We start from the raw sequence: 23,528 nt of genomic DNA on the forward strand, positions 1-23,528 counted from the left end.
CATGCCTAATGTATGTTTACGTATCGATGCTCTGAATGCATGTCACAGTACATGTAGATTAGTATAACGGAAAATGGATTTCAGCTTTATACTGTAACAAAGATTAAAAACTTGCCAGCATGCACGCTCTGCCACCTTCTTTGCCAATCAAGCTGTTTCTTGCACTCATCTGCTTTATTAGGGATATAAGCACCAGCCGGCAAAGCATAAACCAGGCTCGCTGTGCCTTTCTTTCTGCTTCGGCACATTGCACCTGGAATGCCATAGAAGACTGAGGCTCACTGGGTATCTCATGTTTTATATTCTCCTTTCCCTCTGATATGGGTTAATATTACCTACCTGGACTGCTCTCCAAAAATATTAAATACAGGGCCAGATATACTAAGCATTTTTCTCACAGAGGCAAAATGTCTGGCTCAAACTATACTATAACAGTTCCAGCAGCAAAACAAAAACATTTCTATTCACCCTCAAAATATTTAGCATATCTATATTTAAAATTACATGCTTTAAAAATAATGCCCAGCGCCTTGATCCTAAGTTTTCTACAGTTAACAAAACTGGGTGTCTGGAGCCAGGTTTAACACTATTGCATCCTGTGCCATACTCATCAATGTAAGGTGGATGTTTCAATGAATGTAGGTCCACAATATCAAGTTGGTAGCACATGGAGAAAGACTCCTTGAATTCAGCAATGGGCTTAAAAGCTGTTACTGGAATCATGTTCCACCTTGACAATCATGGGTTCCTTTTGTCATACAGAGACTTTTGTACTGCTTTACTCGAACCAAGATTTAATAAAGCTTTATACATTTGAAAATAAAATGGTTGCCAGAATGAAAACATTTGATTCAGTTGCAAGCATTCCTCCTCCGGTAACCTACCAGCTGAGAGCTCTGACACGACGGCACCATCTTAAGCTGAGGTGGCTGTGCGACGGCATTAGTTACAGTGGCCAGGCAGAAGTTGTTTGGGTGTTTTATTGCTGCAGCTTGAGTTGTAAGCACAGAGGCAGTCTGAGGTATACTTTGGGACAGCTTGGCCTGCTGAGGTGGCTGCTGCTGACAGTTCTGTCCTAGCATTACAGAATGCTGGCTGCTCAGCAAGGATTGTCTCAGTGCAGGTAGACTTTTCTAGAAGGAAGAGAGCCTGGTTATTTCACATGACCCTTCAGTAACAGCATTAAGTTATGAAATGCATGACCCCCTGCGCAGGTACAAGTCTTTTGGATCACTGCGCAGATTTGTTCAAGGAAGGCAATACTCAAAAGCCATCTGTGCTAGTAAATTCACATTAATCCAGGTAAATTGGTGGCCCAAAATTTGCCCAGCTAAAAGTCCATGCGGGGATCAACGATGACATACTTTTAGCCAGGTAAGGCGATGTGGAGGTATTAGGAAGGGAAATAACGCACATTAAGGGCCGGATTTTAAAAGGGTTACGTGCATAAGGTACGCGCGTAACCCTTTTAAAACGCCCCTGCGCGCGCCTAGCCTATTTTGCATAGGCTCGGCGGTGCACGCAAGCCCCGGGTCACGCGTAAGTCCCAGGGCTTGCAAAAAGGGGCGGCCAGGGCGTGGTGTCCGCTCGGGGGCATGTTCGGGGGCGTGTGGGAGGTCCAGAGGCGTGGCCGAGTGCCCCGACACAGCGGCCTGTGTCAGGGCCTGCTGCGGCAGCAGATAGCCGGCGCGCGTAAGTTACGACTGCCCGGAGGCAGGCGTAACTTCGCGGATAAAGGTTAGTAGGGGGATTTAGGTAGGGCTGGGGGGTGGGTTAGATAGGGGAAGGTGGGGGGAGGGAAAGGGCAGCGCGCGCAGGGCTCGGCGCGCGCAAGTTGCACAAATGTGCACCCCCTTGCGCACGCCGACCCTGGATTTTATAAGATACGCGCAGCTACGCGTGTATCTTATAAAATCTGGCGTACTTTTGTTTGCGCCTGGTGCGCGAACAAAAGTACGCACATGCGCTGTTTTTTAAAATGTACCCCTAAGATTTCATTTTCAAATCTACATGCATTATTTCAGAGGGAAAAAATACTGGCAGAAAAAGCAGATGCAAATCTCCATGAGGCAGTTTTCAAAGGGAATGCTCGTAGTTTTCAAAGGGCATGCTCGTAGTTTGTCTGAAAAGCAGTGTAAAGTCGGGGAGGGAGGGCAAAAATGTCCATATCACAGCACCCAGTTTTGAAAATTGCCCCCAATATGTTTAAAAAATGGTGACTTTTTTCTCTTTTATTTCTAAAGCACTTCTGCAGGCAAGTATTGATCTGACTATAAATAAGGTCTAGTTTATTTTCGAAAAATAAATGGCTCTACTCCTCAGGTAAGATGGACAGGAGAGGCTGCGGAGGGAGCGTTTACGGCTCATGGAAAAGGAGAAGGTTCTAGTTATCGTGCAATGGCGATACCTAGTGGCAGGATGTAGGGCCCATGATTGCACGATTCTAGAGCAATGACTGGTTGGGTGAATTGGGAGACAGGACGCTGGGCTCAATAGACCTTGGTCTGACCCAACCTGAAAATGTGCTGCTTGATTCCAAATTAATCTGCCAAAATGACTTCTGATTCACCAATTCCAATACAGCATTCAGTCTCCGTAGTAAAAAAGTAACATGGTAATAAGAAAGACCATCTGGTCCATCCAGTCTGCCCAGCAAGTTTCTTATGGCAATAACTGCCACTCCATGCAGGTTACCCCCAAGCCTTATGTTAAGGGTAGTAATATTAACTATCAAAACCAAGCAACTGTCAAACCCATACAAAATTACTGCTAGCAACATTTTTACAGGGTGAGCTGCCTTCTTGATAATTCAGACAATGCCGCTTGAACTTGCTTTGCTTTTGGACTTGGCCGTCGAAGCAGTCCTGCATTTTTTTCCTGTTATCAGTATCCCAGACCGTAAAGTCAGGGCCCAGCACTGGATGTCATCTGAATCCAATTCTCCTCCCCCACCCCCCCACCCCCCATCGAAGCAGAGAGCAATGATGCAGCTGCACCAAGGCTAATTGGTTAAGGGTGGTAAACCCCACGCCTTGCTAGGATCCCCATGCATGCTGATAATGTTACAGGATCCCTATGTCCTGTCTGATAATGTTACAGATCCCTATGTCCTATCTGATGATGTTACAGGATCCCTATGTCCTGTCTGATGATGTTACAGATCCCTATGTCCTGTCTGATGATGTTACAGGATCCCTATGTCCTGTCTGATGATGTTACAGGATCCCTATTTATTTATTTATTTATTCATTTAAAGCTTTTTTTATACCGGCATTCATAATAGAATCACATCATGCCGGTTTACAAGTAACAAGGGGGGTGATAACCTAGAACATTTAACAGGTGACAAGAAGCAAGAAAGTTACAATAAAACAGGGGAAGCAGGAACTGGGAGAAGACAAGAGGCCTGAATAGTTTTAGGAATAAGAACAAAAAGGACAACTATTTACATAGTACTGGAATGTAACTTGGTGGTTGTTGCAGTCAGTCCGTTAGGTCCATTGGAGGAGTCAGTGAGATTCGGGAAAGGCTTGTCTAAATAGCCAAGTCTTAAGTCTTTTTCTAAATGTTAATAAGCATGGTTCCTGTCTGAGGTCCGGGGGAATTGCGTTCCAGATAGAAGGTCCTGCCGTGGAGAAGACTCGTTCCCTGAAAGCGAGGTGGTGTGTTGCTTTGGATTGGGGGACATGTAATGATCCTCTGTAGGCTTCTCTGATGGGTCTGAATGAGGAGTGTAGTTTTAGCGGGATTTGAAGGCTAAGAGGGGCTTGGGAATGGATGGTTTTATGGATGATGGTAATGGACTTATGGGGGATTCTGAAAGGTATTGGTAACCAGTGCAGATTTTTGAGAATGGGAGAAATGTGATCTCTTCTTCTGGTGTTTGTCAAAATTCTAGCTACCGAGTTTTGGAGCATCTGAAGAGATTTAATGGAGGAGGAAGAGAGACCTAGAAAGATGGAGTTGCAGTAATCTAACTTGGAGAAGATCACGGCTTGGAGAACTGTTCTAAAGTCCTGGAAGTGGAGGAGTGGTTTGACTCTTTTTAGTACTTGCAATTTGTAGAAGCCGTCCTTGGTGGTGCGGTTGATGAATGATTTTAAATTCAGCCTGTTGTCAATTAAAACTCCAAGGTCTCTTGCTTGGGTGACAAAGATATTAGATGGTGCGCTTTCTGTGATGTTGCTGTTTTCCAGGGAGATGAGGAGGAGTTCTGTTTTAGTTGCGTTTAGTATCAGGTTTGGACTAGAGAGAAGAAGGTTAATCTCTCGTCGACAAGTTTCCCAGTGCTCGAGTGTTTTAGTAATGGATTCTTTTATGGGGATCAATATTTGCACATCGTCTGCGTAAAGGTAGTGTTTTACTGATGAGTCGTAGCGGAGGGATTCTTTGCCATTAATTTTGACCTTGTAACCTCTGTTGCTAAGGAAAGATTTGAACCATGAAAAAGCCATTCCTGATATTCCGATGTCTGCCAGACGGTTCAGCAGGATGGAATGGTTGACGGCATCAAAGGCCGCAGACAGGTCGAGGAGAATTAGTATAAAGGATTGGCCTTTGTCCAGGCCCATGATGAGGTGATCAGTCAGCAAAATGAGAAGGGTTTCGGTATTTAATGCCTTGCGGAACCCGTATTGGGTGGGATGCAGTATTTTATGATCTTCTAAGTAATCGGAGAGTTGAGAGTTGACTAATTTTTCCATTATCTTGGCCACAAAAGGAAGATTGGAAATGGGTCGGAAATTGTTGGGATCTTTTGGATCAAGATTCGGTTTCTTTAGGAGAGGTTTCAGAGATGCCAGTTTTAGAGCGTCTGGGAAGATTCCCTGAGATAAGGAACAGTTTATGATATCAGCCAAAGTTTTGGAGATGGTGTTGGGTATTAGCAGTAGCAGTTTTGTAGGGATATGGTCGAGTGGATGGGATGAGGGTTTCATTTTCTTTACTAGAGATTGGATCTCTGAAGCTGTGGTGGGTTCAAACGATTCAAGGGAGATGTTCTTGTTAGGGAGATGGTAGGAGCTGATAGTCGAGGAGGGGTTGGGGGGTAACAGAGTTAAGAGATTGGAGATTTTGTTATGGAAGTACAGTGCTAGTTCGTCAGCTTTGGATTGTGCTAGGTCGTTAGGGATCATAGGGGTGTTAGCTTGAGTTAGCTTAGCTACGTAGGAAAATAATGCTTTAGAGTCGAAAATAAGGTCGTGAAACTTGTGAGCGTAGAAATCCCTTTTTGCCCTTAGGGTGGAGTTCTTGTAGTGGTGGAGAGTTCGTTTGTATGTGGATAGTGTGCTGGAGCATGGGGTTTTGCGCCAATTGCTTTCTTTCCATCTGAGGTTTTGTTTGAGTTGACGGAGTTCGTTTGTGAACCACGGTTGTTTTTTTGAGGAGTTGGGGTTGGGTTTTTTTGTTGCTAGAGGACATAATTTGTTTGCTACTGTCTCTGTAATGTTGCTCCAGGATAGAAGGGCTGAGTTGGGGGTCTGACAGGTCAATGTGTGGAAGTTCATTAGCCAAATGGTTGCTGAGGACTTCTGAGGAACAGTTTCTTCTGTAAAGGAACGACGATTGAATGGGGTGGGTGGCACGGGTTTGTGTCATGGAGAAGATGGCGGAGATTAATGAGTGATCCGACCAGGGGACCTGGGTACATTCCAGGGGGGATGTGTGCGTAATGCCAGCGTTAATGAAAATAAGGTCCAGAGTGTGGCCTGCTTTGTGGGTGGGCTTATTGATGATCTGTTTGAAGCCCATAGCTGAGAGGGTAGTGAGAATAGCCTCACATTTGGTTGTGAGAGTGGAGCTGTCGACATGTAGGTTAAAGTCACCTAGGATCATCGCCGGAGAGTCCAGATTCATGTATTTTGCAATAATTTCTACGATGGAGGAGGCATCAGATTCAAGGAAACCTGGTGGTGCGTAGACGAGGAGGATTTGAAGTTGGTCTGTTTTGAAAAGACCGATTTCTAGTTTTGAGTCAAAGATTGTTGGGAGTTGGGAGAATCTCATCTCTTTTTTGGCTGCTAGAAGAATTCCCCCGCCTCTTTTCTTTTGTCTGGGAAGGGAAAAGAAGTCGTAAAGCTGCATGGGGAGTTGTTTTATTAAGGCTATGTCTGTTGGTTTGAGCCAGGTTTCTGTTATGGCGCAAATGTCCGAATTGGAATCTAGTAGATAGTCATTAAGGATCCTGTAACATCCTATGTTAAGGATCCTGTAACATCCTGTGTCCTGTCTGATGATGTTACAGGATCCCTATGTCCTGTCTGATAATGTTACAGGATCCCTAAGTCCTATCTGATGATGTTACAGGATCCCTATGTCCTGTCTGATAATGTTACAGGATCCCTATGTCCTGTCTGATGATGTTACAGATCCCTATGTCCTGTCTGATGATGTTACAGATCCCTATGTCCTGTCTGATGATGTTACAGGATCCCTATGTCCTGTCTGATAATGTTACAGGATCCCTATGTCCTGTCTGATAATGTTACAGGATCCCTATGTCCTGTCTGATGATGTTACAGATCCCTATGTCCTGTCTGATGATGTTACAGGATCCCTATGTCCTGTCTGATGATGTTACAGGGTCCCTATGTCCTGTCTGATGATGTTACAGGGTCCCTATGTCCTGTCTGATGATGTTACAGGGTCCCTATGTCCTGTCTGATGATGTTACAGGATCCCTATGTCCTATCTGATGATGTTACAGGATCCCTATGTCCTGTCTGATGATGTTACAGTATCCCTATGTTCTATTTGATGATGTTACAGGATCCCTATGTCCTGTCTGATGATGTTAAAGGAGCCACCAGAGAAATAAAGATCAACAAATGATTTGTATGTGATATAGGAAAATTGGTTCCTACCTGCTAATTTTCGTTCCTGTAGTACCAAGGATCAGTCCAGACCCCTGGGTTGTGTCTCCCTTCCAGCAGATGGAGTCAGAGAAAAAAGCTGAAAGGCATCCCCCTCTTACACTGGTGTGCCACCTGCGATCCTTCAGTATAATCCATACCCTAGCAGAATGAAACATATCATAACCTCAACATAAGAACCAATGGCTATATCAAATCACTCAATGAAAAAAAACTGCATAACTTCTGGAACTTATGTACATGGAGGGAGTACTTCCATATGCAATGTGAATGCTGTCCACTTGAAAAGATTCTGCAGAATGAAAACGATACCGAACGGACTCTCCAGAGTCCATGGGCAGGCATCTGGACTGATCCTCGGTACTACAGGAACAAAAATTAGCAGGTAAGAACCAATTTTCCTTTCCCTGTACGTACCAGGATCAGTCCAGACCACTGGGATGTACCCAAGCTGCCGTAAATGGAGTGGAACCTGGAGAGTCCCGCTCGAAGAACACTACTGCCAAAACAGTCGCCATCCGGAGCACGGACGTCCAAACGGTAATGCTTAGCAAAAGTGTGTAAAGATTTCCATGTAGCCGCTCTACAAATTTCCTGCGGCGAAACAAACTGACTCTCCGCCCAAGACGCCGCCTGAGAACAGATTGAATGCACTTTCAAACCATCCGGTACTAGGCTCCCAAGACATATATATGTGGAAGTTATGGCTTCCTTCAACCATCGAGCAATAGTGACTTTAGTAGCCTTATGTCCTTTCTTAGGATCACTCCATAAGACAAACAAATAATCAGACAAATGAAAAGCATTAGTGACCTCCAGATAGCAAAGCAGAATCCGCCGCACATCTAATCTTCGCAAGTCGCGAGCCTGAGGCGAATTCCGATCCAAATCCATGAAGGCAGGCAACTCCACGGTCTGATTCAAATGAAACTCCGACATGACCTTCGGTAGAAAGGAGGGCACCGAAATCCTGAGAAAAGGCTCCCTACAGGACAAAGCTTGAAGCTCAAAGATGCACCATGCTGAAGTGATAGCCACCAGGAAAATCACCTTAAGTGTCAAGTCTTTCAAGGTGGCCTGTTTCAAAGGCTCAAACGAAAGACCGCACAAGCCACGGAGAACCAGATTCAAACTCCAAGAAGGACACACTGGACGTGCCGGAGATTTCAAATGTTTAGCACCTCTCAGGAAACGCGTTACATCCGGATGAGCAGCCAAGGATGTCCCATCAATCTTTCCCTGCAAACATCCCAGGGCCGCTACTTGATCCTTGAGAGAACTGCACGCCAAGCCTTTCTTCAGACCCTCTTATAAGAACACCAGAATATGGACAATTGAGGCACGCCACGGGGACACATTCAACCCGCTACACCAGGAATCGAAAACCTTCCAGACTCGAACATAGGTGAGCGAAGTAGACGTTTTTCGCATCTGCAGGAGGGTGGAAATAACCCAATCCGTATAACCTTTCTTCCTCAACTGCTGCCACTCATAAGCCAAGTCGCTAGACAAAAGCGATCCACTTGATCGAAAAATATTGGAACTTGTCAAAGAAGATTCGGTAGATGACCGAGCCGAAGAGGACTGTCCACCGCTAAGTTGATCAGATCTGCAAACCATGGCCACATTGGCTACTCCGGAGCCACGAGAACGACTGAGCCTGTGTGAGCCTCTATTCTTCGCAAGACTTTGCCCACCAATGGCCAAGGAGGAAAGACGTACAGCAGAATGTCACGAGGCCACGGCAGGAGCAGAGCATCAACACCTTCCGCCCCTCCTACAACTGAAGAACCGAGCCGCCTTCGCATTTCTCTGAGTCACCATCAGGTCCAGGCGAGGAACACCCCACCGACGAGTCACAGGATGCATCACCTCCTCGGAAAGTTCCCACTCTCCGGGATCTAGATACTGGCGACTGAGAAAATCCACCTGAACGTTGTCGACCCCGGCTATGTGAGAAGCTGCTAGACGGACCAGATGGCGCTCCGCCCAGAGCATTAGCCGGTCAGCCTCTAATGCCACTGGACGACTTCTGGCTCCCCCCTCACGATTGATGTAAGCCACCGTTGTCGCATTGTCGGACAACACTCACACTGATCGATGGCTCACCAGGGGGAGGAAACTGTGCAACGCCAGACGTACTGCCCTGGTTTCCAAGCGATTTATGGATCATTTCGCCTGCTGCTCTGTTCATTGGCCCTGTGCTGCCCTTGATTGGCAAACCGCACCCCAGCCAGAGAGGCTGGTGTCTGTCGTCACGATCACCCACTGGGGCTCCTCCAGGTCCATCCTGCGCTGCACGTGGGCCGGAATCAACCACCAATGGAGACTGGACCTGGCAGGTTCCAAGAGCGGCAATCGGATCTGGAACTCTTCCGACTTCGGGTCCCAATGAGAAAGTAACGCCCTCTGCAAGGGTCTCATATGAGCAAAGGCCCAAGAGACTAACTCTAGAGTAGACGCCATAGAAGCAAGCACCTGCAAGTAATCCCAAACCCGGGGTAGCGGTAGAGATAACAGCCGCCGAATCTACGCCGTTAACTTGTCGATTCGCTCCTGCGTGAGAAAGACCTTGCTGACCGATGTGTCGAACCGAGCACCCAAGAAGTTCAGCACTTGGGATGGGACTAATTGGCTCTTCGCAAAATTGATGACCCAACCGAGGGATTGGAGCCGGTCCACTACCGACTGAACCACTGCCCTGCAAAGCTCCTCTGACTTTGCGTGGATGAGCCAATCATCCAGATAGGGATGAATCAAAATCCCCTCCCGCCTGAGAGCCGCAGCTACTACCACCATTACTTTGGTGAAGACGCAGGGAGCTGTCGCCAATCCGAACGGGAGCACCTGAAACTGATAATGCTCGCCCAGAATCATGAACCTGAGAAACCGCCAATACTGTTCGCGGATCCCTATGTGAAGATACGCTTCCGTCAGGTCTAAAGAAGCCAAATATTCGCCGGAGTGGATGGCTGCAATGACTGAGAGGAGAGTTTCCATGCGAAAACGGAGTACACAAAGCACTTTGTTCACCTTCTTCAGATCTAAGATCGGGCAGAAGGAGCCCTCCTTCTTGGGAACCACAAAATATATGGAGTATCTGCCGGTCCTGAACTCCTCCGGCGGGACTGGGACAATGGCTCCCAGCGCTTTCAACCAGCCCAGGGTTTGAGTCACTGCTGTCTGTTTCGCGTGGGCCCCACAGGGCGACATCAAGAACAGGTCTCACAACGGGCATGCAAATTCCAAAGTGTAGCCGTATTTGATGATGCTTAGAACACACTGGTCCGTCGTAATCTTGACCCACTCCTCGAAGAAGAGAGACAGGTGGCCGCCTATCACAGGAACAGAGGAGTGGGCCAGGACACCTTCATTGGGAGGACTTGCCCCCAGAAGATCCCTGAGGACCCCCATTGTGGAGAGGCCTGCAGCCGCGAAAGGAATGAGACCAAGCCTGAGACCTCGTCGATGGCTGACGTGGAGGGAAGGCTGGAGTCCTGCCCTGCCGAAACTTGCGCTGTCCCCGGAACCGAGGGCGTGCTGACCCAAAAGCCTTGGAGGTTCAAGGCTTGTCCTCCAGCAACTTGTACACCTTTATTGTCCCCTAGGGATTTGATAAGGGCTTCCAGATCCTCCCCGAACAAGAATTTCCCTTTAAAGGGAAGATTGCCTAGATGGGCCTTGGAGGAAACATCGGCCGACCAGTTGCGGAGCCACAGAAGCCTTCTAGCCGAGACCGCCGAAGCCATAGTGTGCGAGGACGCCCGAAGATCATACAAGGCATCTGCGGTGTAAGCCACAGCTGCCTCAACGCGATCTGCCTGCTCCGCTTCCGCTGGAGGCAACTCCTGCATGGTGAGCAACTGTTGCACCCAACGAAGAGTCGCCCTTTGCATTATAGGCTATTGCAGACCACCGCCCTAACGCAAAGCGCCGCAACCTCAAATATCCTCTTAAGAAGGACCTCCAGCTTCCTATCCTGAAGATCCTTAAGAGTGGCAGCCCCTGCAACCGGAATGGTCGTCTGCTTAGTGATGGCTGAAATGGCCGCGTCCACTTTTGGGACCGTGAGGACGGCCAAGGACTCATCTGGCAGCGTGTAGAGCTTCTCCATGACTCGCCCCACCCGAAAGCTGGCCTTGGGAGCCTCCCATTCTCGGGTCATGAGTTGTAGTAGCATAAGGTGAAAAGGAAAAGCTTTAGGAGGGGCCCAAAGCCCCGAGAGAACGGGGTCCCCCTTGGTAGCCTCCGAGCTCGGCTGCGGCACCTCAATACCGAGCTCCGTCAGAACATGAAGGATTAAATGATCACGCTCCTCCCTCCGAAATAATCTGAGGACCCTCGGGTCATCCCCCTCAACTGGGGTGGGCTCATCAACATCCCCATCAATATCCACAAGGAGAGGGGTCCAGTGAAGGGGGATCCGGTGGATTGGAGGCCAGGGTCTCGAAGAGATCCATATCTGCACGGCCCGTCCTCCCTCTGGAGGAATCGGAACCCCTAGAAAGCCTAGCCACTTTCGCAGGTGGAGGCTCCTCAGCCGCCACTCAGCCTCGGCCTCCAAAAACGCCTTGTGCATTAAAAGCATAAATTTGGAAATAAAGGGAAGCTGCCCCTTTAAGGCGGCCCCCCCAGGGGAGGGTCCGAGCTCAGAGGGGAGCCAGGCACTGGGTGCCGCTGTCTAACAGGGCTCAAATATAGCGGGGAGAGCGGAGGAGGGATCTCCCCTCCCCCTGCATCCAGCCCTACACTGGAGCGTGGTGGAGGCAAAATGGCTGCCATTTCCGCACTAGACGGGGACAGGCTGAGGCCGGCAGAGGCGAGAATTCCTCCCTGTGCTACAGGAGAGTGCTGAAAACAACCCGCTGCTGCTCCCCGACGGTCCTTCCCCTCCCGGGAGGTACCGTGTACAAAGGCCATTGCGGGAGAGCCGCACCACTGACTCCCCACATGCTGAACACGTCGAACCTTGCGGCATACCAGCAGAGAGGGAGCAAGCACTAGGCCGAAAAAATTGGCGAAAATCGCCCCACCGGAGCCCCGGGAAACCTGTATGCACAGTAGAAAAAGAACTCAAAAAAAAAATTTTTTTTAAACGCTGACACGCAGCCACCCAGGGGAAAAAATCCCCCGGGACCTCAATCGCGGCACAGGCAGCCCCCCCAAGGAATTATGCCGACTCAGGGTGCAAGGGGGTGGGGGACCGGCCCACCGGTAAATCCCCCTACTCACTGGTAGAAGAAGCGGCTCCGGGAAAACGGCTAACGGGGTATCTAACCCCAGCCGTGCCTCAACCAAGGCCACAGCCTCGGGAGGACTGAGTCTGCTCACCTCTAGAAAGAAAACTAACTACTTATAAACAGCTTGATTTAGCCACTGGTAGAAACAAACACCATTAGGTCTTATAATTTCTAGTTTGCTTTGTTTTCCTTGTTTTCTTTTTTTTTTTTTTTTTTTAAAGGATCAGGATTGCAGGTTCTGTCACCCTCATCTGCTGGAGTCAGAGAAATACTGAAGGATCACAAGTGGCACACCAGTGTAAGAGGGGGTGCCTTTCAGCTTTTTTCTCTGACTCAGTCTGCGGGAAGGGAGACACAACCTAGCGGTCAGGACTGATCCTGGTACATACAGGGAAATGTATTTATTTATTTATTTATTTTAACTGGTCTGACTTTCTACATTTTTGACAAGGTTTTAAGAACTTCACTCCCTTCATCAAGTCAAAACAAAGAATGTTGTTGGCCAAATATACAAATAAGTCACATGCTGTGTTACAAGGGGGGGTCTAAAGGAAAAGGGTTCGGGGGTGGGGGCAGAGAGAGACGTTTAACAGAGCCAACAGAAAACGTGTAGTGAATGGGACCTGTTGCTTTAAATTACACAGAAACCTATTAACTGAAACGCCAAGCTAATTTATTTTAATTCCAGGAAAGACGAAAGAGAGCCAGGATAATGTTATGTTAATATTTATGCTTTTGGATAATTTGCCAAAATATTAGTCCTAAGGCACTCAAAAAAAAATTCATAAAGAATCCAAAGGACAGTCAAAAGCCAATACCAGTCCACTAGAGCCACAAACGGGCCAGGTTTTTAGGACATCCTGAAGAGGTGGTGAAGACAAAAACAGTCAAAGAATTCAAAGAGGCATGGGAAAAATACCATGGATCCCTAAAGGCTAGAGGACAAAATGAAGAAAAAAGTGCATGGGTAACCCACTCAGTGCGACAGTTACTACCCTTAGCAGAAGTACAGGGATTACTACCCTCAACCAATAAGCCTTGATACTTGACACAACCAAATCAACCCTCTCCACTTTAACAATGGGGGGGGGGGGTAATTGGATTCAGACGGCAACCAACATGGGCCCCAACTTTTACAGTCTGGGGATACTGATATGCAGAGATAAGAGAAAAACCACAGGACTGCTTCTATGGCCAAGTCTAAAAGCAAAGCAAGTCAACATTGCCAGAATTTTCTGGAAGGCTCCTTAGCCAGTAAATTGTTGCTAGTAGTAACTTTTTATGGGTTTGACAGCTGCTTGGTTTTTGATTGTTAATATTTCTATCTTTATGATAAGGATTGGGGGTAACTGTACGGACTACCCTTAAGAGAAACCTGCGGTGACCTACATGGCATTACCATGAGAAGCTTGCTGAGCAGAGTGGATGGACCATTTGGCCCTTTTCTGTCATCATTACTATGTTACTATGTAAATATGCATGAGATATATTAGCATACAATGGTGGCAGTGCATGCAAATCTATCTCATGCATATTCATTGTGGATATCCTGAAATCCTGGCCTGTTTGTGGGTCTCAAGGACTGGAGCTGGCCACCCTTGGTCAAAGGCAAAACAAGCACTTGAGGTTTCAAGAGAAGAAATCAAACATAAAGCACAGGTCAGGAGAACTGAAGGACACCTCCCTTTTGGAAGCAAAACATCTGATGAAATACTGATTTAGAACTTTTTTTTGTCATGGCATGCTTGGCTTTCTGAGGATTTTTTTCGGTGGATCACTCATATCAGGGTGGGGGTTTTTTGTTAGTCTTTCCTTTTTGCAAAATTACTAAGAGGACTGCATACATTATCTCTGCACACGCTTTATAAGCTGCTTCTAAGAATACATGCTGGAAAGGCATATTTAAATATTCAAAGCTACAGAAATGTCTACCAGATGCAGGCTGTGCCACCGGTGAAGCTGGAATTGAGAAAAACTGATCAGGTAAAGGTAGACTTTGTGTGCCTGCTCTCTGGTATGAAAAGCAGCTAAACAATCTCAATGGGTTATGTGTGCCTCTGATATTCCAAAATGTTGTACTGAACCCGCATTTTACACCTAAGGAATAGAAGCAATCACCTTTAGAAAAGGAACTAAATATGGCTGTGGCGAGGACTTCAGCTCAGACTGAAGACGGCCTGTAAACTCTTCTGGATCTATTTTTGCATCCTAAACAAAGACAAAAAAAAAAAAATTCTGTTATTCTGCTTTAATAGTCAGCACTTCTGATAAGATTTATTTTGGCTGTTATACCAACCACGAAGGATAAACGTATGAGCTCCTTTCAACATAATTACACATTTCATCTCTTCATTCAAAATACGTATTCTTAAATCTTTAATGTTACACTATGTATTCTACTCTGGGCCGGCCCTGAGGCTTTGGCCGCAGCACCTGAAACCCCTGTCGGACAGGGCTAACCTAGCCTAGGCAAGCTGCTTAAGTGGTGCATTCAAGCCTGGGGAAGAGATGGAGCACAGCTATTGCCACAGTGGGTGGCTCTTACAGGCAGTGAGAGAAGGCTTGGGGGCCACCCAGGCACGAGCGTCTGCTGAGGAGCAGGAGTACCAGAGGCTGCCGAGGGTGCCAGCAGGTAAATATTTTAAAATCAATAACCCATAATTAAACAAGCATACACAGTGATCATGAGATTTACCAGCAAGTCCTGAACAAGTGATTTCACATTCCGAGAGGTTTCTGGAGAAGGGGAATTATGGGAAGCCAGTTTTATAAGGGTGGCTAAAAAGTTCTTGCATTTCTTCACATTTTCTTGCATTTCCTACAGGAAACAAATACAGAAGGTTCAATACTAATCTCTTCTATCTGATGATACCAAGAATAAACATGACTGCGAAAAATTAAATCACTTAAACATGTTAGTCCTGATTGCAGTGGGGATAAAAAAATGAATATTGTGTTAGAAATTCTTATCAACAGATCTAAAAACAAAACAGATAACATTATACTACTATTAAAAAAAAAACCAAAAAAACAAAACGGGGTGCCACATCTTCAATATTATGTACAGTTCTGGTTACCACATAGAAAAAATGTCATTGTGCTCCTAGGAAAGGTACAGAGAAGGGCAACAAAGATGATTAGGAGGATGGATGGACCAACTTTCATAAGAGAAGATTCTCAAAAAGCTAAGCTCCTTTAGCTTGGGAAAGAGGAGACTGAGGGGGGAAATGATGGCGCTACATAAAATCATAAAGGTGTGCAGAAAGTAAACCAGCAACTATTGTTCACTTTGGGAGCCCCATGCTGAGCATTTTTCCCATAGTCACAAAATAGGCCCTGTTTAGTACATCTGGCTCATCTTTTAATGCGAAAACTAAGGGTCGTCCGATCAAGCAGCAGGTTTAAAACAAACATTACTTCACTCAACACAGTAAATAAATAAATAATAAATGCCATACGTCACTGCGCAGGCAAACAGGACAGCTGGGCTCTAAAAGGGATCAGACAAATGTATAGGAGACAGCTCACTCACAAGATATTTAACATAATAATCAGGGACGTCACCCCACTCACGGCCGCTCTAAACTGAAAGTGGATACCTCTAATGTGACAGAGCTGAGAGCGAGGGCAAAGGAAAATAAAGAAATGTTAAGAAAAAAAATCATTTTATCTGTTTCAACTACTCAAGTCACAAAATCTCACATATTAATGAATTACTTGAGAGAGATTTTAATACTATCCTATTTCACTGTCTCTTCTCAATCGTGTCCATTGTGTGAGAGTCTAATCACAATAAATGTTACTCATGACTGCTGAAATGCCTTCAGCTCTTAATCACTATAGCATGTGTTGATTTGTTCATATACTTACTGACAGCAGGTACTATTTAATTATTCCGTGCCCCCTCCCCCTTGCTTTGTTTCATGTCTAAATTCATTTATTGGACCACATCACGATTCTGGGCAGTGTGGGAACTGCTGATGGTCAGTTTTGCAGCGTTTCCATTTTTTTTGGTAGTTGACTGATGTCGGCGACATTGGCCAAAAAAAATAAAATGGATAAATTGCAGCTAGCTCATGCAAAGATGACCAATGCTCCGCAGGATCTTTCAGTACATCCAGAGAGAAAGGCCTTAATTCAGGATGTCGCAGCAGCGGTTACAGAGGCTTTTGAAACTAAACTTGACAAACTTTATACCAAAGTAGTGGAAACCAACAACTCAATCGCCCAGCTGTCTTCAGATTTAAAACAAGGGCTTTTACTTCGGAAGACCAGATTCATGTTTTCACAGTGGAGGTGGCAGCTCTGAAAACTCTTAACGAGGGCCTTTAAAAAAAACAAAACTGATCTGGGAAACAAATCAAGAAGGAATAACCTTTGTTTGTTGAGATTCCTGAGGATCTTAGAGATGCTTCTCTTTTGAATACTTTGGAATCTTGGCTGAGGGCCCAATTGTCGCCAGAATCTTCCCATGGCCCATTCAGATTGGAAAGAGCCCATCACTTGAGCAGAGATAGCAAAATGATTGCAGATCACGCATTGTTATCATTCAAATCTTAAATTTCATCCTTAAAACTGAACTAATGTGTTCTTATTAGAACAAAAATGAGCTTTACCACGAGGGACATAAAATTCTTTTATTCCAAGATTATTCTGCCTCAGTGGTGGCAGAGGAAGATTTTTTTCCCCTATTTGTACGCAACTGATGAAACTTCAGATTCGCTTCACTTTGCAATTCCTAGTGCGTCCACGAGTGGTACATGGGAGGAAGACGTCTATTTTTCAAAAGGTTGCAGAGGCCCGTGCTTTCCTGTAAAACTTATGTCTGACTTGATGCTTGTTGATAGTAGTTTCAGCATTTATTGTGTCCTGGCTTGCTTCACTATTTGGAATATCTTTCTCTGAGCCCACATGGACTTTGGAAACATATTAATTCCTTTTTGCATTTTTTTCTTCCATTTTTTCTTCATGTGTTATTGTGTATCATTTAATTAGATCATACGATGGTTCATAAAACGGTAGTCCAATGTGATAACAATGTGGAACTAACAGCAAGGGGACCAAGAAAGGTCAACTGTGATGGCGCTTTTTTTAATTGTTATTTTACTGAATTATAATTATATTAATAAGACAAAAAACTTGCCTTGGAGGAGCAAGATGGCAGATGTCATCTAGAATGTTACTTCCTTACCTGGACTTGATTTCTTTACTTTCATAATGGTCAAACTCGAGTGTAAATGATATTTTTTTCTTGCTGAACCATCTACTAGCAGCTCTGCAGGGCCATTGGATTGTTATATGCTCAGCAGCAATAGCCAGCTTAATATCTCAGGTGCCAGGTCACTTGGAAGCTTCTCAGAGGAAGGTCCTCTGATAGCTTCCCAGGCCCTAGAAACATCTTTAAGCCTGGAAGTGAGGAGAACCCCCCTTGGCCCCTCTTCCCATTGGTTTTGGCAGCCCGGACCAGGTCCTGTCCCCCATGGATAATGTCATCATGACGGCTGTAGTTGTTGTACAGCCGGGGGGGCCCAAGCAGGAAGATAGTTGGAAGTTCCATCGCCATTAGCGCCAGCTGGAGCTTCAATGGAGAGTACTGGTGTGGAAATTAACTTTGTCTTGGCAGATTTCCAATTATCTAGGTTGGCTATTTTCTCTTTGGATCGGCCACAGGTCTTTTTCCTGGAAACGATTTACCTAGCAATCGAGGGCCTAGGTAAGGGACTCTCTTCTCAAATTTCTTAAATTACTACTACTTATAATACCTGCTATGGGATAGTGTCTATGAGAAGAAGCTGGAAGACTGTACTGTGAAAACTGAATCTTTGGAAATGAAACTGGCTCAGATTCAAGTTAATGAATCACTTTTGGTAAACGATACCACTATTATGCATCGAAAAACTGAAAATTTTGAAAACTTTGTTAAATCTAAGAATTTGAGATTAATTAATTTCCCCAAAATGGATTGGTTTCCTAAAAGTGGATTTGTTATCATCGAAAGAGATTTTTTAAGAAATATATGTTGAAGATTTTGAAGGTCTCAGTGAAATCCATGCCCCCTGTTTCAATAGCTTTTTATTTACCGCCTTCTAAAAATGAAGCTAACAAAGAGGACAGTGACGTCTTGGTATCTAATGGGAACGTTGAATCTTAGAAATTTTCTGTAATCTTTTGGCGATGAGAACTGGTGGTATAGTTGGTTCTGGAATCTGATCAGGATTGAATAATGAAACCTTTCTTTAAGCACAGAGAGGAATTGCTTTTTGGACATAAAATTAGGATTTTTTTCTGATGTATCAGGGGCAACTTAGAAAAGAAGGAAACTATTCCTCTTATTACAATCTAGGGCTTTGCAATTAGGAGCAATGTTTGTCCTTAAATATACCTCAAAATGTTTGATTAGATATTGAAATGTGAAATCTGTGGGTTTTTTTAGCTTTCTCACCAAAATTTTTTTGAATGCTAAATCTTTGAAGCAGCAAAGAAATATTGGGGTCATTCCAGCTGATCCTCCCATGTCTGAAGCTTAAGCCTCTGTTTCATTTAGCTGCCTATGGGGCTTATTTACTATAAGATTTTGTGTCTATGGGGAAAAAGCTTAGTAAATATGGCTCTATATGAGAGCTTTCTTCCTTTTTTTCTTCTATGAATTGATTTAGATGCCTAGTCTTATGCTTGCTTGTCTCCACATTGTGGATTTTTCCATTATTTTGCTTTTCTATTAATCTCATGTATTATAAATATGATTGTAATGTTGATACTTTTCCCATCAAGAGTGTTTTTGTATTGTTATTGGTAAACTGAATACATATAAACTTAAAAAAATAAACCTGGCTAAATGAAAGAAATAACACATAAAAAAGATAATAAAAGAAACTATGCATTCATCTTGTAGTCAGAGTCCCCAAATAAAAAAGGATCCAAGATGAACTCAAGGGAAAAAAGAGGCAAAAACTGATTATCCTGGTGCACAGAAAAATATACATTAAAAATAGAGGAAAAAATGATGTGCATAGAAAAAAAAAATTTGATAGCAAAAATAAAATCCATGTTAAAAATATGGAGCTAAGGAAAGTACTGAATAGGAAGATACTGTTTTCTGTGAATCCAAAAAATCCTTCAACTGGTCCAAATGAAAAATAATCTGAACCTTCATATCAGACACACAGTGGGAAATTTTAATAAAAAACGTGCCCAATATCAGTAACTTGTTGGCAAAACCTAAGAAAATTTCTTAAGGATCTGGATGGATCTCAATACGTTTGGGAATATTCACATAGTTAAACTTAGAAAAGATTTTTCTTTCAATCTGAAAAAAAGGTTTTAAAACCATTCTTTGTCAGAATGAAAAACAAATTCCACTACTACAGTAGCTTTAAGAGGATTCAATTGCAACAAGTTATCTGAGGCATTAGAAAAATTCATCACGCAAACTTCTGGTGATTGATTCAGCAAAGAGTCCCCACCACCAAGGCAAAATTAGTTCCAAGTTAATAACTGGTTAAGGAATATAGCAAGCTTTTGATACAAGTGGAATGGAATTCTCAGACAATTTCAACATTTCAAACATATCACCTAAATAAATCAATACCATTTATACACTCTAATTTAGGAAAATTAGACTGTTAGACTTAAGTTTATTCTCTAAACTCTCAAGTTTTATATATCAAAACTTCATTGTCTTTTACTTCTGAATCACAAAATCCATTGGCATTTTTCCAACTTAGTTTCTATCTCATCAACCCTTTCCATAAGATTTTTCTGCCGAACAGTTTTAACTTTTAGATTTCCATACCCTGATGCAGTAAACCCATTCCCTGATTCACTACAGATTCCAAATCTATTACAGCTAGCCATAAATTGCAAGCATAAGCTACTTAGGTAGGATAAGATTTTCCAAGTCACCTTTATCTTTAGGAAAATCCAAGTTCAGAAAAGATAACTGAAGGAAGTTTTTAATCAAACCTGAAGCATACAGCTTCCGTGCCAAAGGAGGACACAAAACTCTGGTACCTCTGAATCTCTTAACATCAAAGATGCAACTTCTGTCAGCAAATCATCAAACATCTATGGTGCTGAAATGCATCTCCATCCTCCAAAAATCATCAGACAACAAGGGGGGAACCCTGCTGACACCACCAAACCTTTACTGGACTCCACACAGACCTCACATGGAAAAGGCAAGCATCGAGGTGGCAGAACACGAAAGCTTGACTGGCTGTGGCACATCCAGAATAGGGGATTACACAAGATGGAAGGCCAGAGAACCAGAGCCCAGTGTCATAGCCTCCAGAGAGGTTCTGGTCATAGGCACACAGACCAAAATGCACTCCATTGTCCACTGATGTGTTAAGTAAGGGACTTGCCCTTGCATTTACCCATAAAAATCATCTACTAGAGGCAAACAAAGGAACACCAAGAGGTCAGAGTGATGCCAGCTTGGAGCTGTCACTGACACAGCAATTCTTCTGGCCTTTGGGGGCGGGGGGGGGAGCAAGGTGGACAGGTTAAGAAATAAAAACCAAAACTGTCAGCAAATCGCCCATGCACTAAACCCGATTCTATCGACAGTTCTCCATCAAGTTCTCTCCTCACTACATAGGTCTTCTGATGACAAATTTTCTATTGCGGTCCGCTTTTATCTACTTCTGTTTTAATCAAATCCCGTGCGTGCTTTCCTTTTATCCAATTACTGTTTAACCCAAGTTCATTTGAAACCTGAAGCCACCAGCAAATCCCTGGCTAATCCCCGTTTGCAAAAAACCAAGTCACTAATATTGTTTGTTACATGAACCAAGTCCCTTCTGAGCGAGACTACCAACATCAGTTCTCCATCATGTCCCTTTATGCTAACCCCCGTATGGGGGACCCATCACTAATAACCTATGTAGTTCTCTATCAGATTTTCGTTACTTTCATTTTTTGCTACAATAATGGAATCTTCTTCTATCCATTTTGTAACCGCCAGATGATTATCTGTCTCATACCCGATTATTAACAAAGAAGTCCCTAACTAATCAATTTACTTATTGATTAAACTAAATCCATTTCTAAACGGAGATTATCGACACGTTGTTTGCTCAACAGAGTTTTTCATCCCCATTTTAATGCCCCTTTTAGGTACCCCTAGTTTTGAGAAAATTAGTCCCCCTATAATTTAACTGTTGTCGGCTTTGTGTTCTCTCTATATAATTTCACCCATCTGGTATATATATTATTATATCCGCTTGCTTCTTCCCAGGTGGCATATATACACTCCTCTTTTCTACATATTTCATAAAAACAAGGTGACCAACTTCTTATTGTGTATTGTTTGTGGTTAACCCCAATGTCATCACAGAAAAATCCATTGTAGTGGTTGCTGTTAAAATTGTAACTGACTTGAGTAGTAACCTGTTGATAGCTGAACTTCTGCAATCCATGAGTTACTGAATATTTTAACCTAATAAAATGCCTCCCACACTATTTCTTTGTTGAGTCCATTTGGGGCTACTGTATTCCACAAGAAAATATACCGTTGTTCAATCTGAACTAATTTGAAGTTGTCGTCACACCTCCGGGGTGAACGAGGAACATGGCACAGTGCTGCTGCTGTCAGGTCTTCCCATTGATGGGCTGCTGCTACCCAATGATGTACTAAAGTTGCCCCTTCCTTATGTCTCTTGAAGTCGTATTTTAAATTTGCGCATGGTCTTCCCAACACAGACTAAATTACATGGGCACCACAGGGCATATATGATGCTCTCAGTTATACATGATAGATGCTGATGAAAAATGAACTTGCGTCTGCCTGTAATCTCCAATGTTGGACCCTGAACTACTAGTTAGCATATATTACACTGTCCGCATCTAAAATGTCGAGGTTCACCTGTATATTCAATGGTCGTACGTGGAGCTTGAATATATGACTGAACCAACATATCCCTCAAATTCCTTGCTCTTTTAAATGCAAAAATGGGGAATTCCCAAAAAATAGGATGTATCTGCAACAGGGGCCAATATTTAATAATACTGCGTTTCAAATTCCGTGTTTGAGGTGTAAATGGTAATATACAGATCATCTTCTTATTCTGTGGCCTCTGTGGCTGTAGCAACCATTCTCTGTTGGCCCACCGAGCTCACTTATATGCTCTCCTGACTATCTTTGCAGGATATTCTCTCTGTAAAAACCTTGTTGTCATCTGTTTAACTTGTATTTGAAACTCCTCCATTGTAGAGCAAAGGCGTCGCAATCGTAGAAATTGACCAAAAGGAAGGTTATCTCGAAGATGATGTGGATAGAAAGAGGAATAATGTAAGAGCATATTACGATTTGTGGGCTTCTGAAAAATGGAGAATTGACATTTATCTTGATCTAAACTGATCTGTATGTCTAAGTAAGATATTTGTTCATGGCTACACTGAAAAGTGAACTGTAAATGTACAATACATCTGTTGAGCCACTCCATAAATTGCTGAAGCATCCTTTCTGTACCATGCCAGATGACAAAAATGTCATCTATGTATCGTTTCCACAAATGAATACATTGTTGAAATGGATTGTTGGTCAACCATTGTTTCTCAAATTCAGCTACGTACAAATTTGCTAAGTCTAGGGCCATTGTAGCCCCCCATAGCAGTTCCTTTTATCTGCTGATAGTATTCACCCTGCGACATAAAATAATTTTGTAGTAAAGCTATGGAGGCTAGTTGTACTATGAAAGCTGTAGGTGTCCTATTTCGATCTTGAGTGTTCAATAACACTTGTTCAATAATGTGCAGCACCTCCTCCTGCGAGATGTTAGTATATAGTGCCATTATATCTATGGTGACCAACCAAACTTCTGCTTCCGGTTGTTCATAGCCTTGTAAAATGGTCATCAAATGAGCCGAATCTCGTAAATAAGAGGGAATCTGTGGGATATGTTCTCCTAGGAAAACATCCACGAATTGAGACAGTGGCTCTAATAAGGAGCCTGTTGACGAAACTGTCGGTCTTCTGGGAGGGGCCTCAAGAGATTTGTACACTTTTGGAACTAGATACAGCACTGGACAAGTTGGATATTTCTAAAAATAGTTTTTCCTTGATTGCCAACCAACCCGCTTGTAAGGCTCCATCTAACAAAGAATCAATCTGGCCCTTTATTTTAACCATTGGGTCTTCGGATAATTTCAATAAAAGGTGTTGTCTTTTAATTGTTTCTCTATCTCCGACACATAACTTTCTCTGTTTTGTATAACAATTGAGCCTCCTTTGTCTGCTGGTTTTATTTATTTATTTATCACGTTTTATATACCATCGTTCGGTTTTGCCATCACAACGGTTTACAAAGTTTCTATGTTTAACAGAGTGTTCAAAAGATTTGTGCGAGTGTTAACATAGTTATTGTAGTTGTTATAAACATAGTTCGGATGTCGAACTATACAGGTTATATTACGT

General features: G+C 43.8%; 1 protein-coding gene across 3 annotated transcripts in view; it reads right to left on the bottom strand.

The window, feature by feature from the left end:
- LOC115095109 (transcription initiation factor TFIID subunit 4-like) overlaps nucleotides 1-23,528 on the bottom strand; it is a 654,045-nt gene that overhangs the window by 483,606 nt on the left and 146,911 nt on the right. For all 3 annotated transcript variants that reach the window (XM_029608361.1, XM_029608360.1, XM_029608362.1), the window contains exons 5-7: nucleotides 14,808-14,930; nucleotides 14,231-14,320; nucleotides 885-1,133 (exon numbers count right to left, since the gene is read on the bottom strand). In XM_029608361.1, coding sequence (XP_029464221.1) covers nucleotides 885-1,133; nucleotides 14,231-14,320; nucleotides 14,808-14,930 — 462 coding nt within the window. The remainder of the gene's footprint in view (nucleotides 1-884; nucleotides 1,134-14,230; nucleotides 14,321-14,807; nucleotides 14,931-23,528) is intronic.

Source organism: Rhinatrema bivittatum, chromosome 7 (assembly GCF_901001135.1).
Source record: "Rhinatrema bivittatum chromosome 7, aRhiBiv1.1, whole genome shotgun sequence".
Lineage (NCBI taxonomy): Eukaryota > Metazoa > Chordata > Amphibia > Gymnophiona > Rhinatrematidae > Rhinatrema > Rhinatrema bivittatum.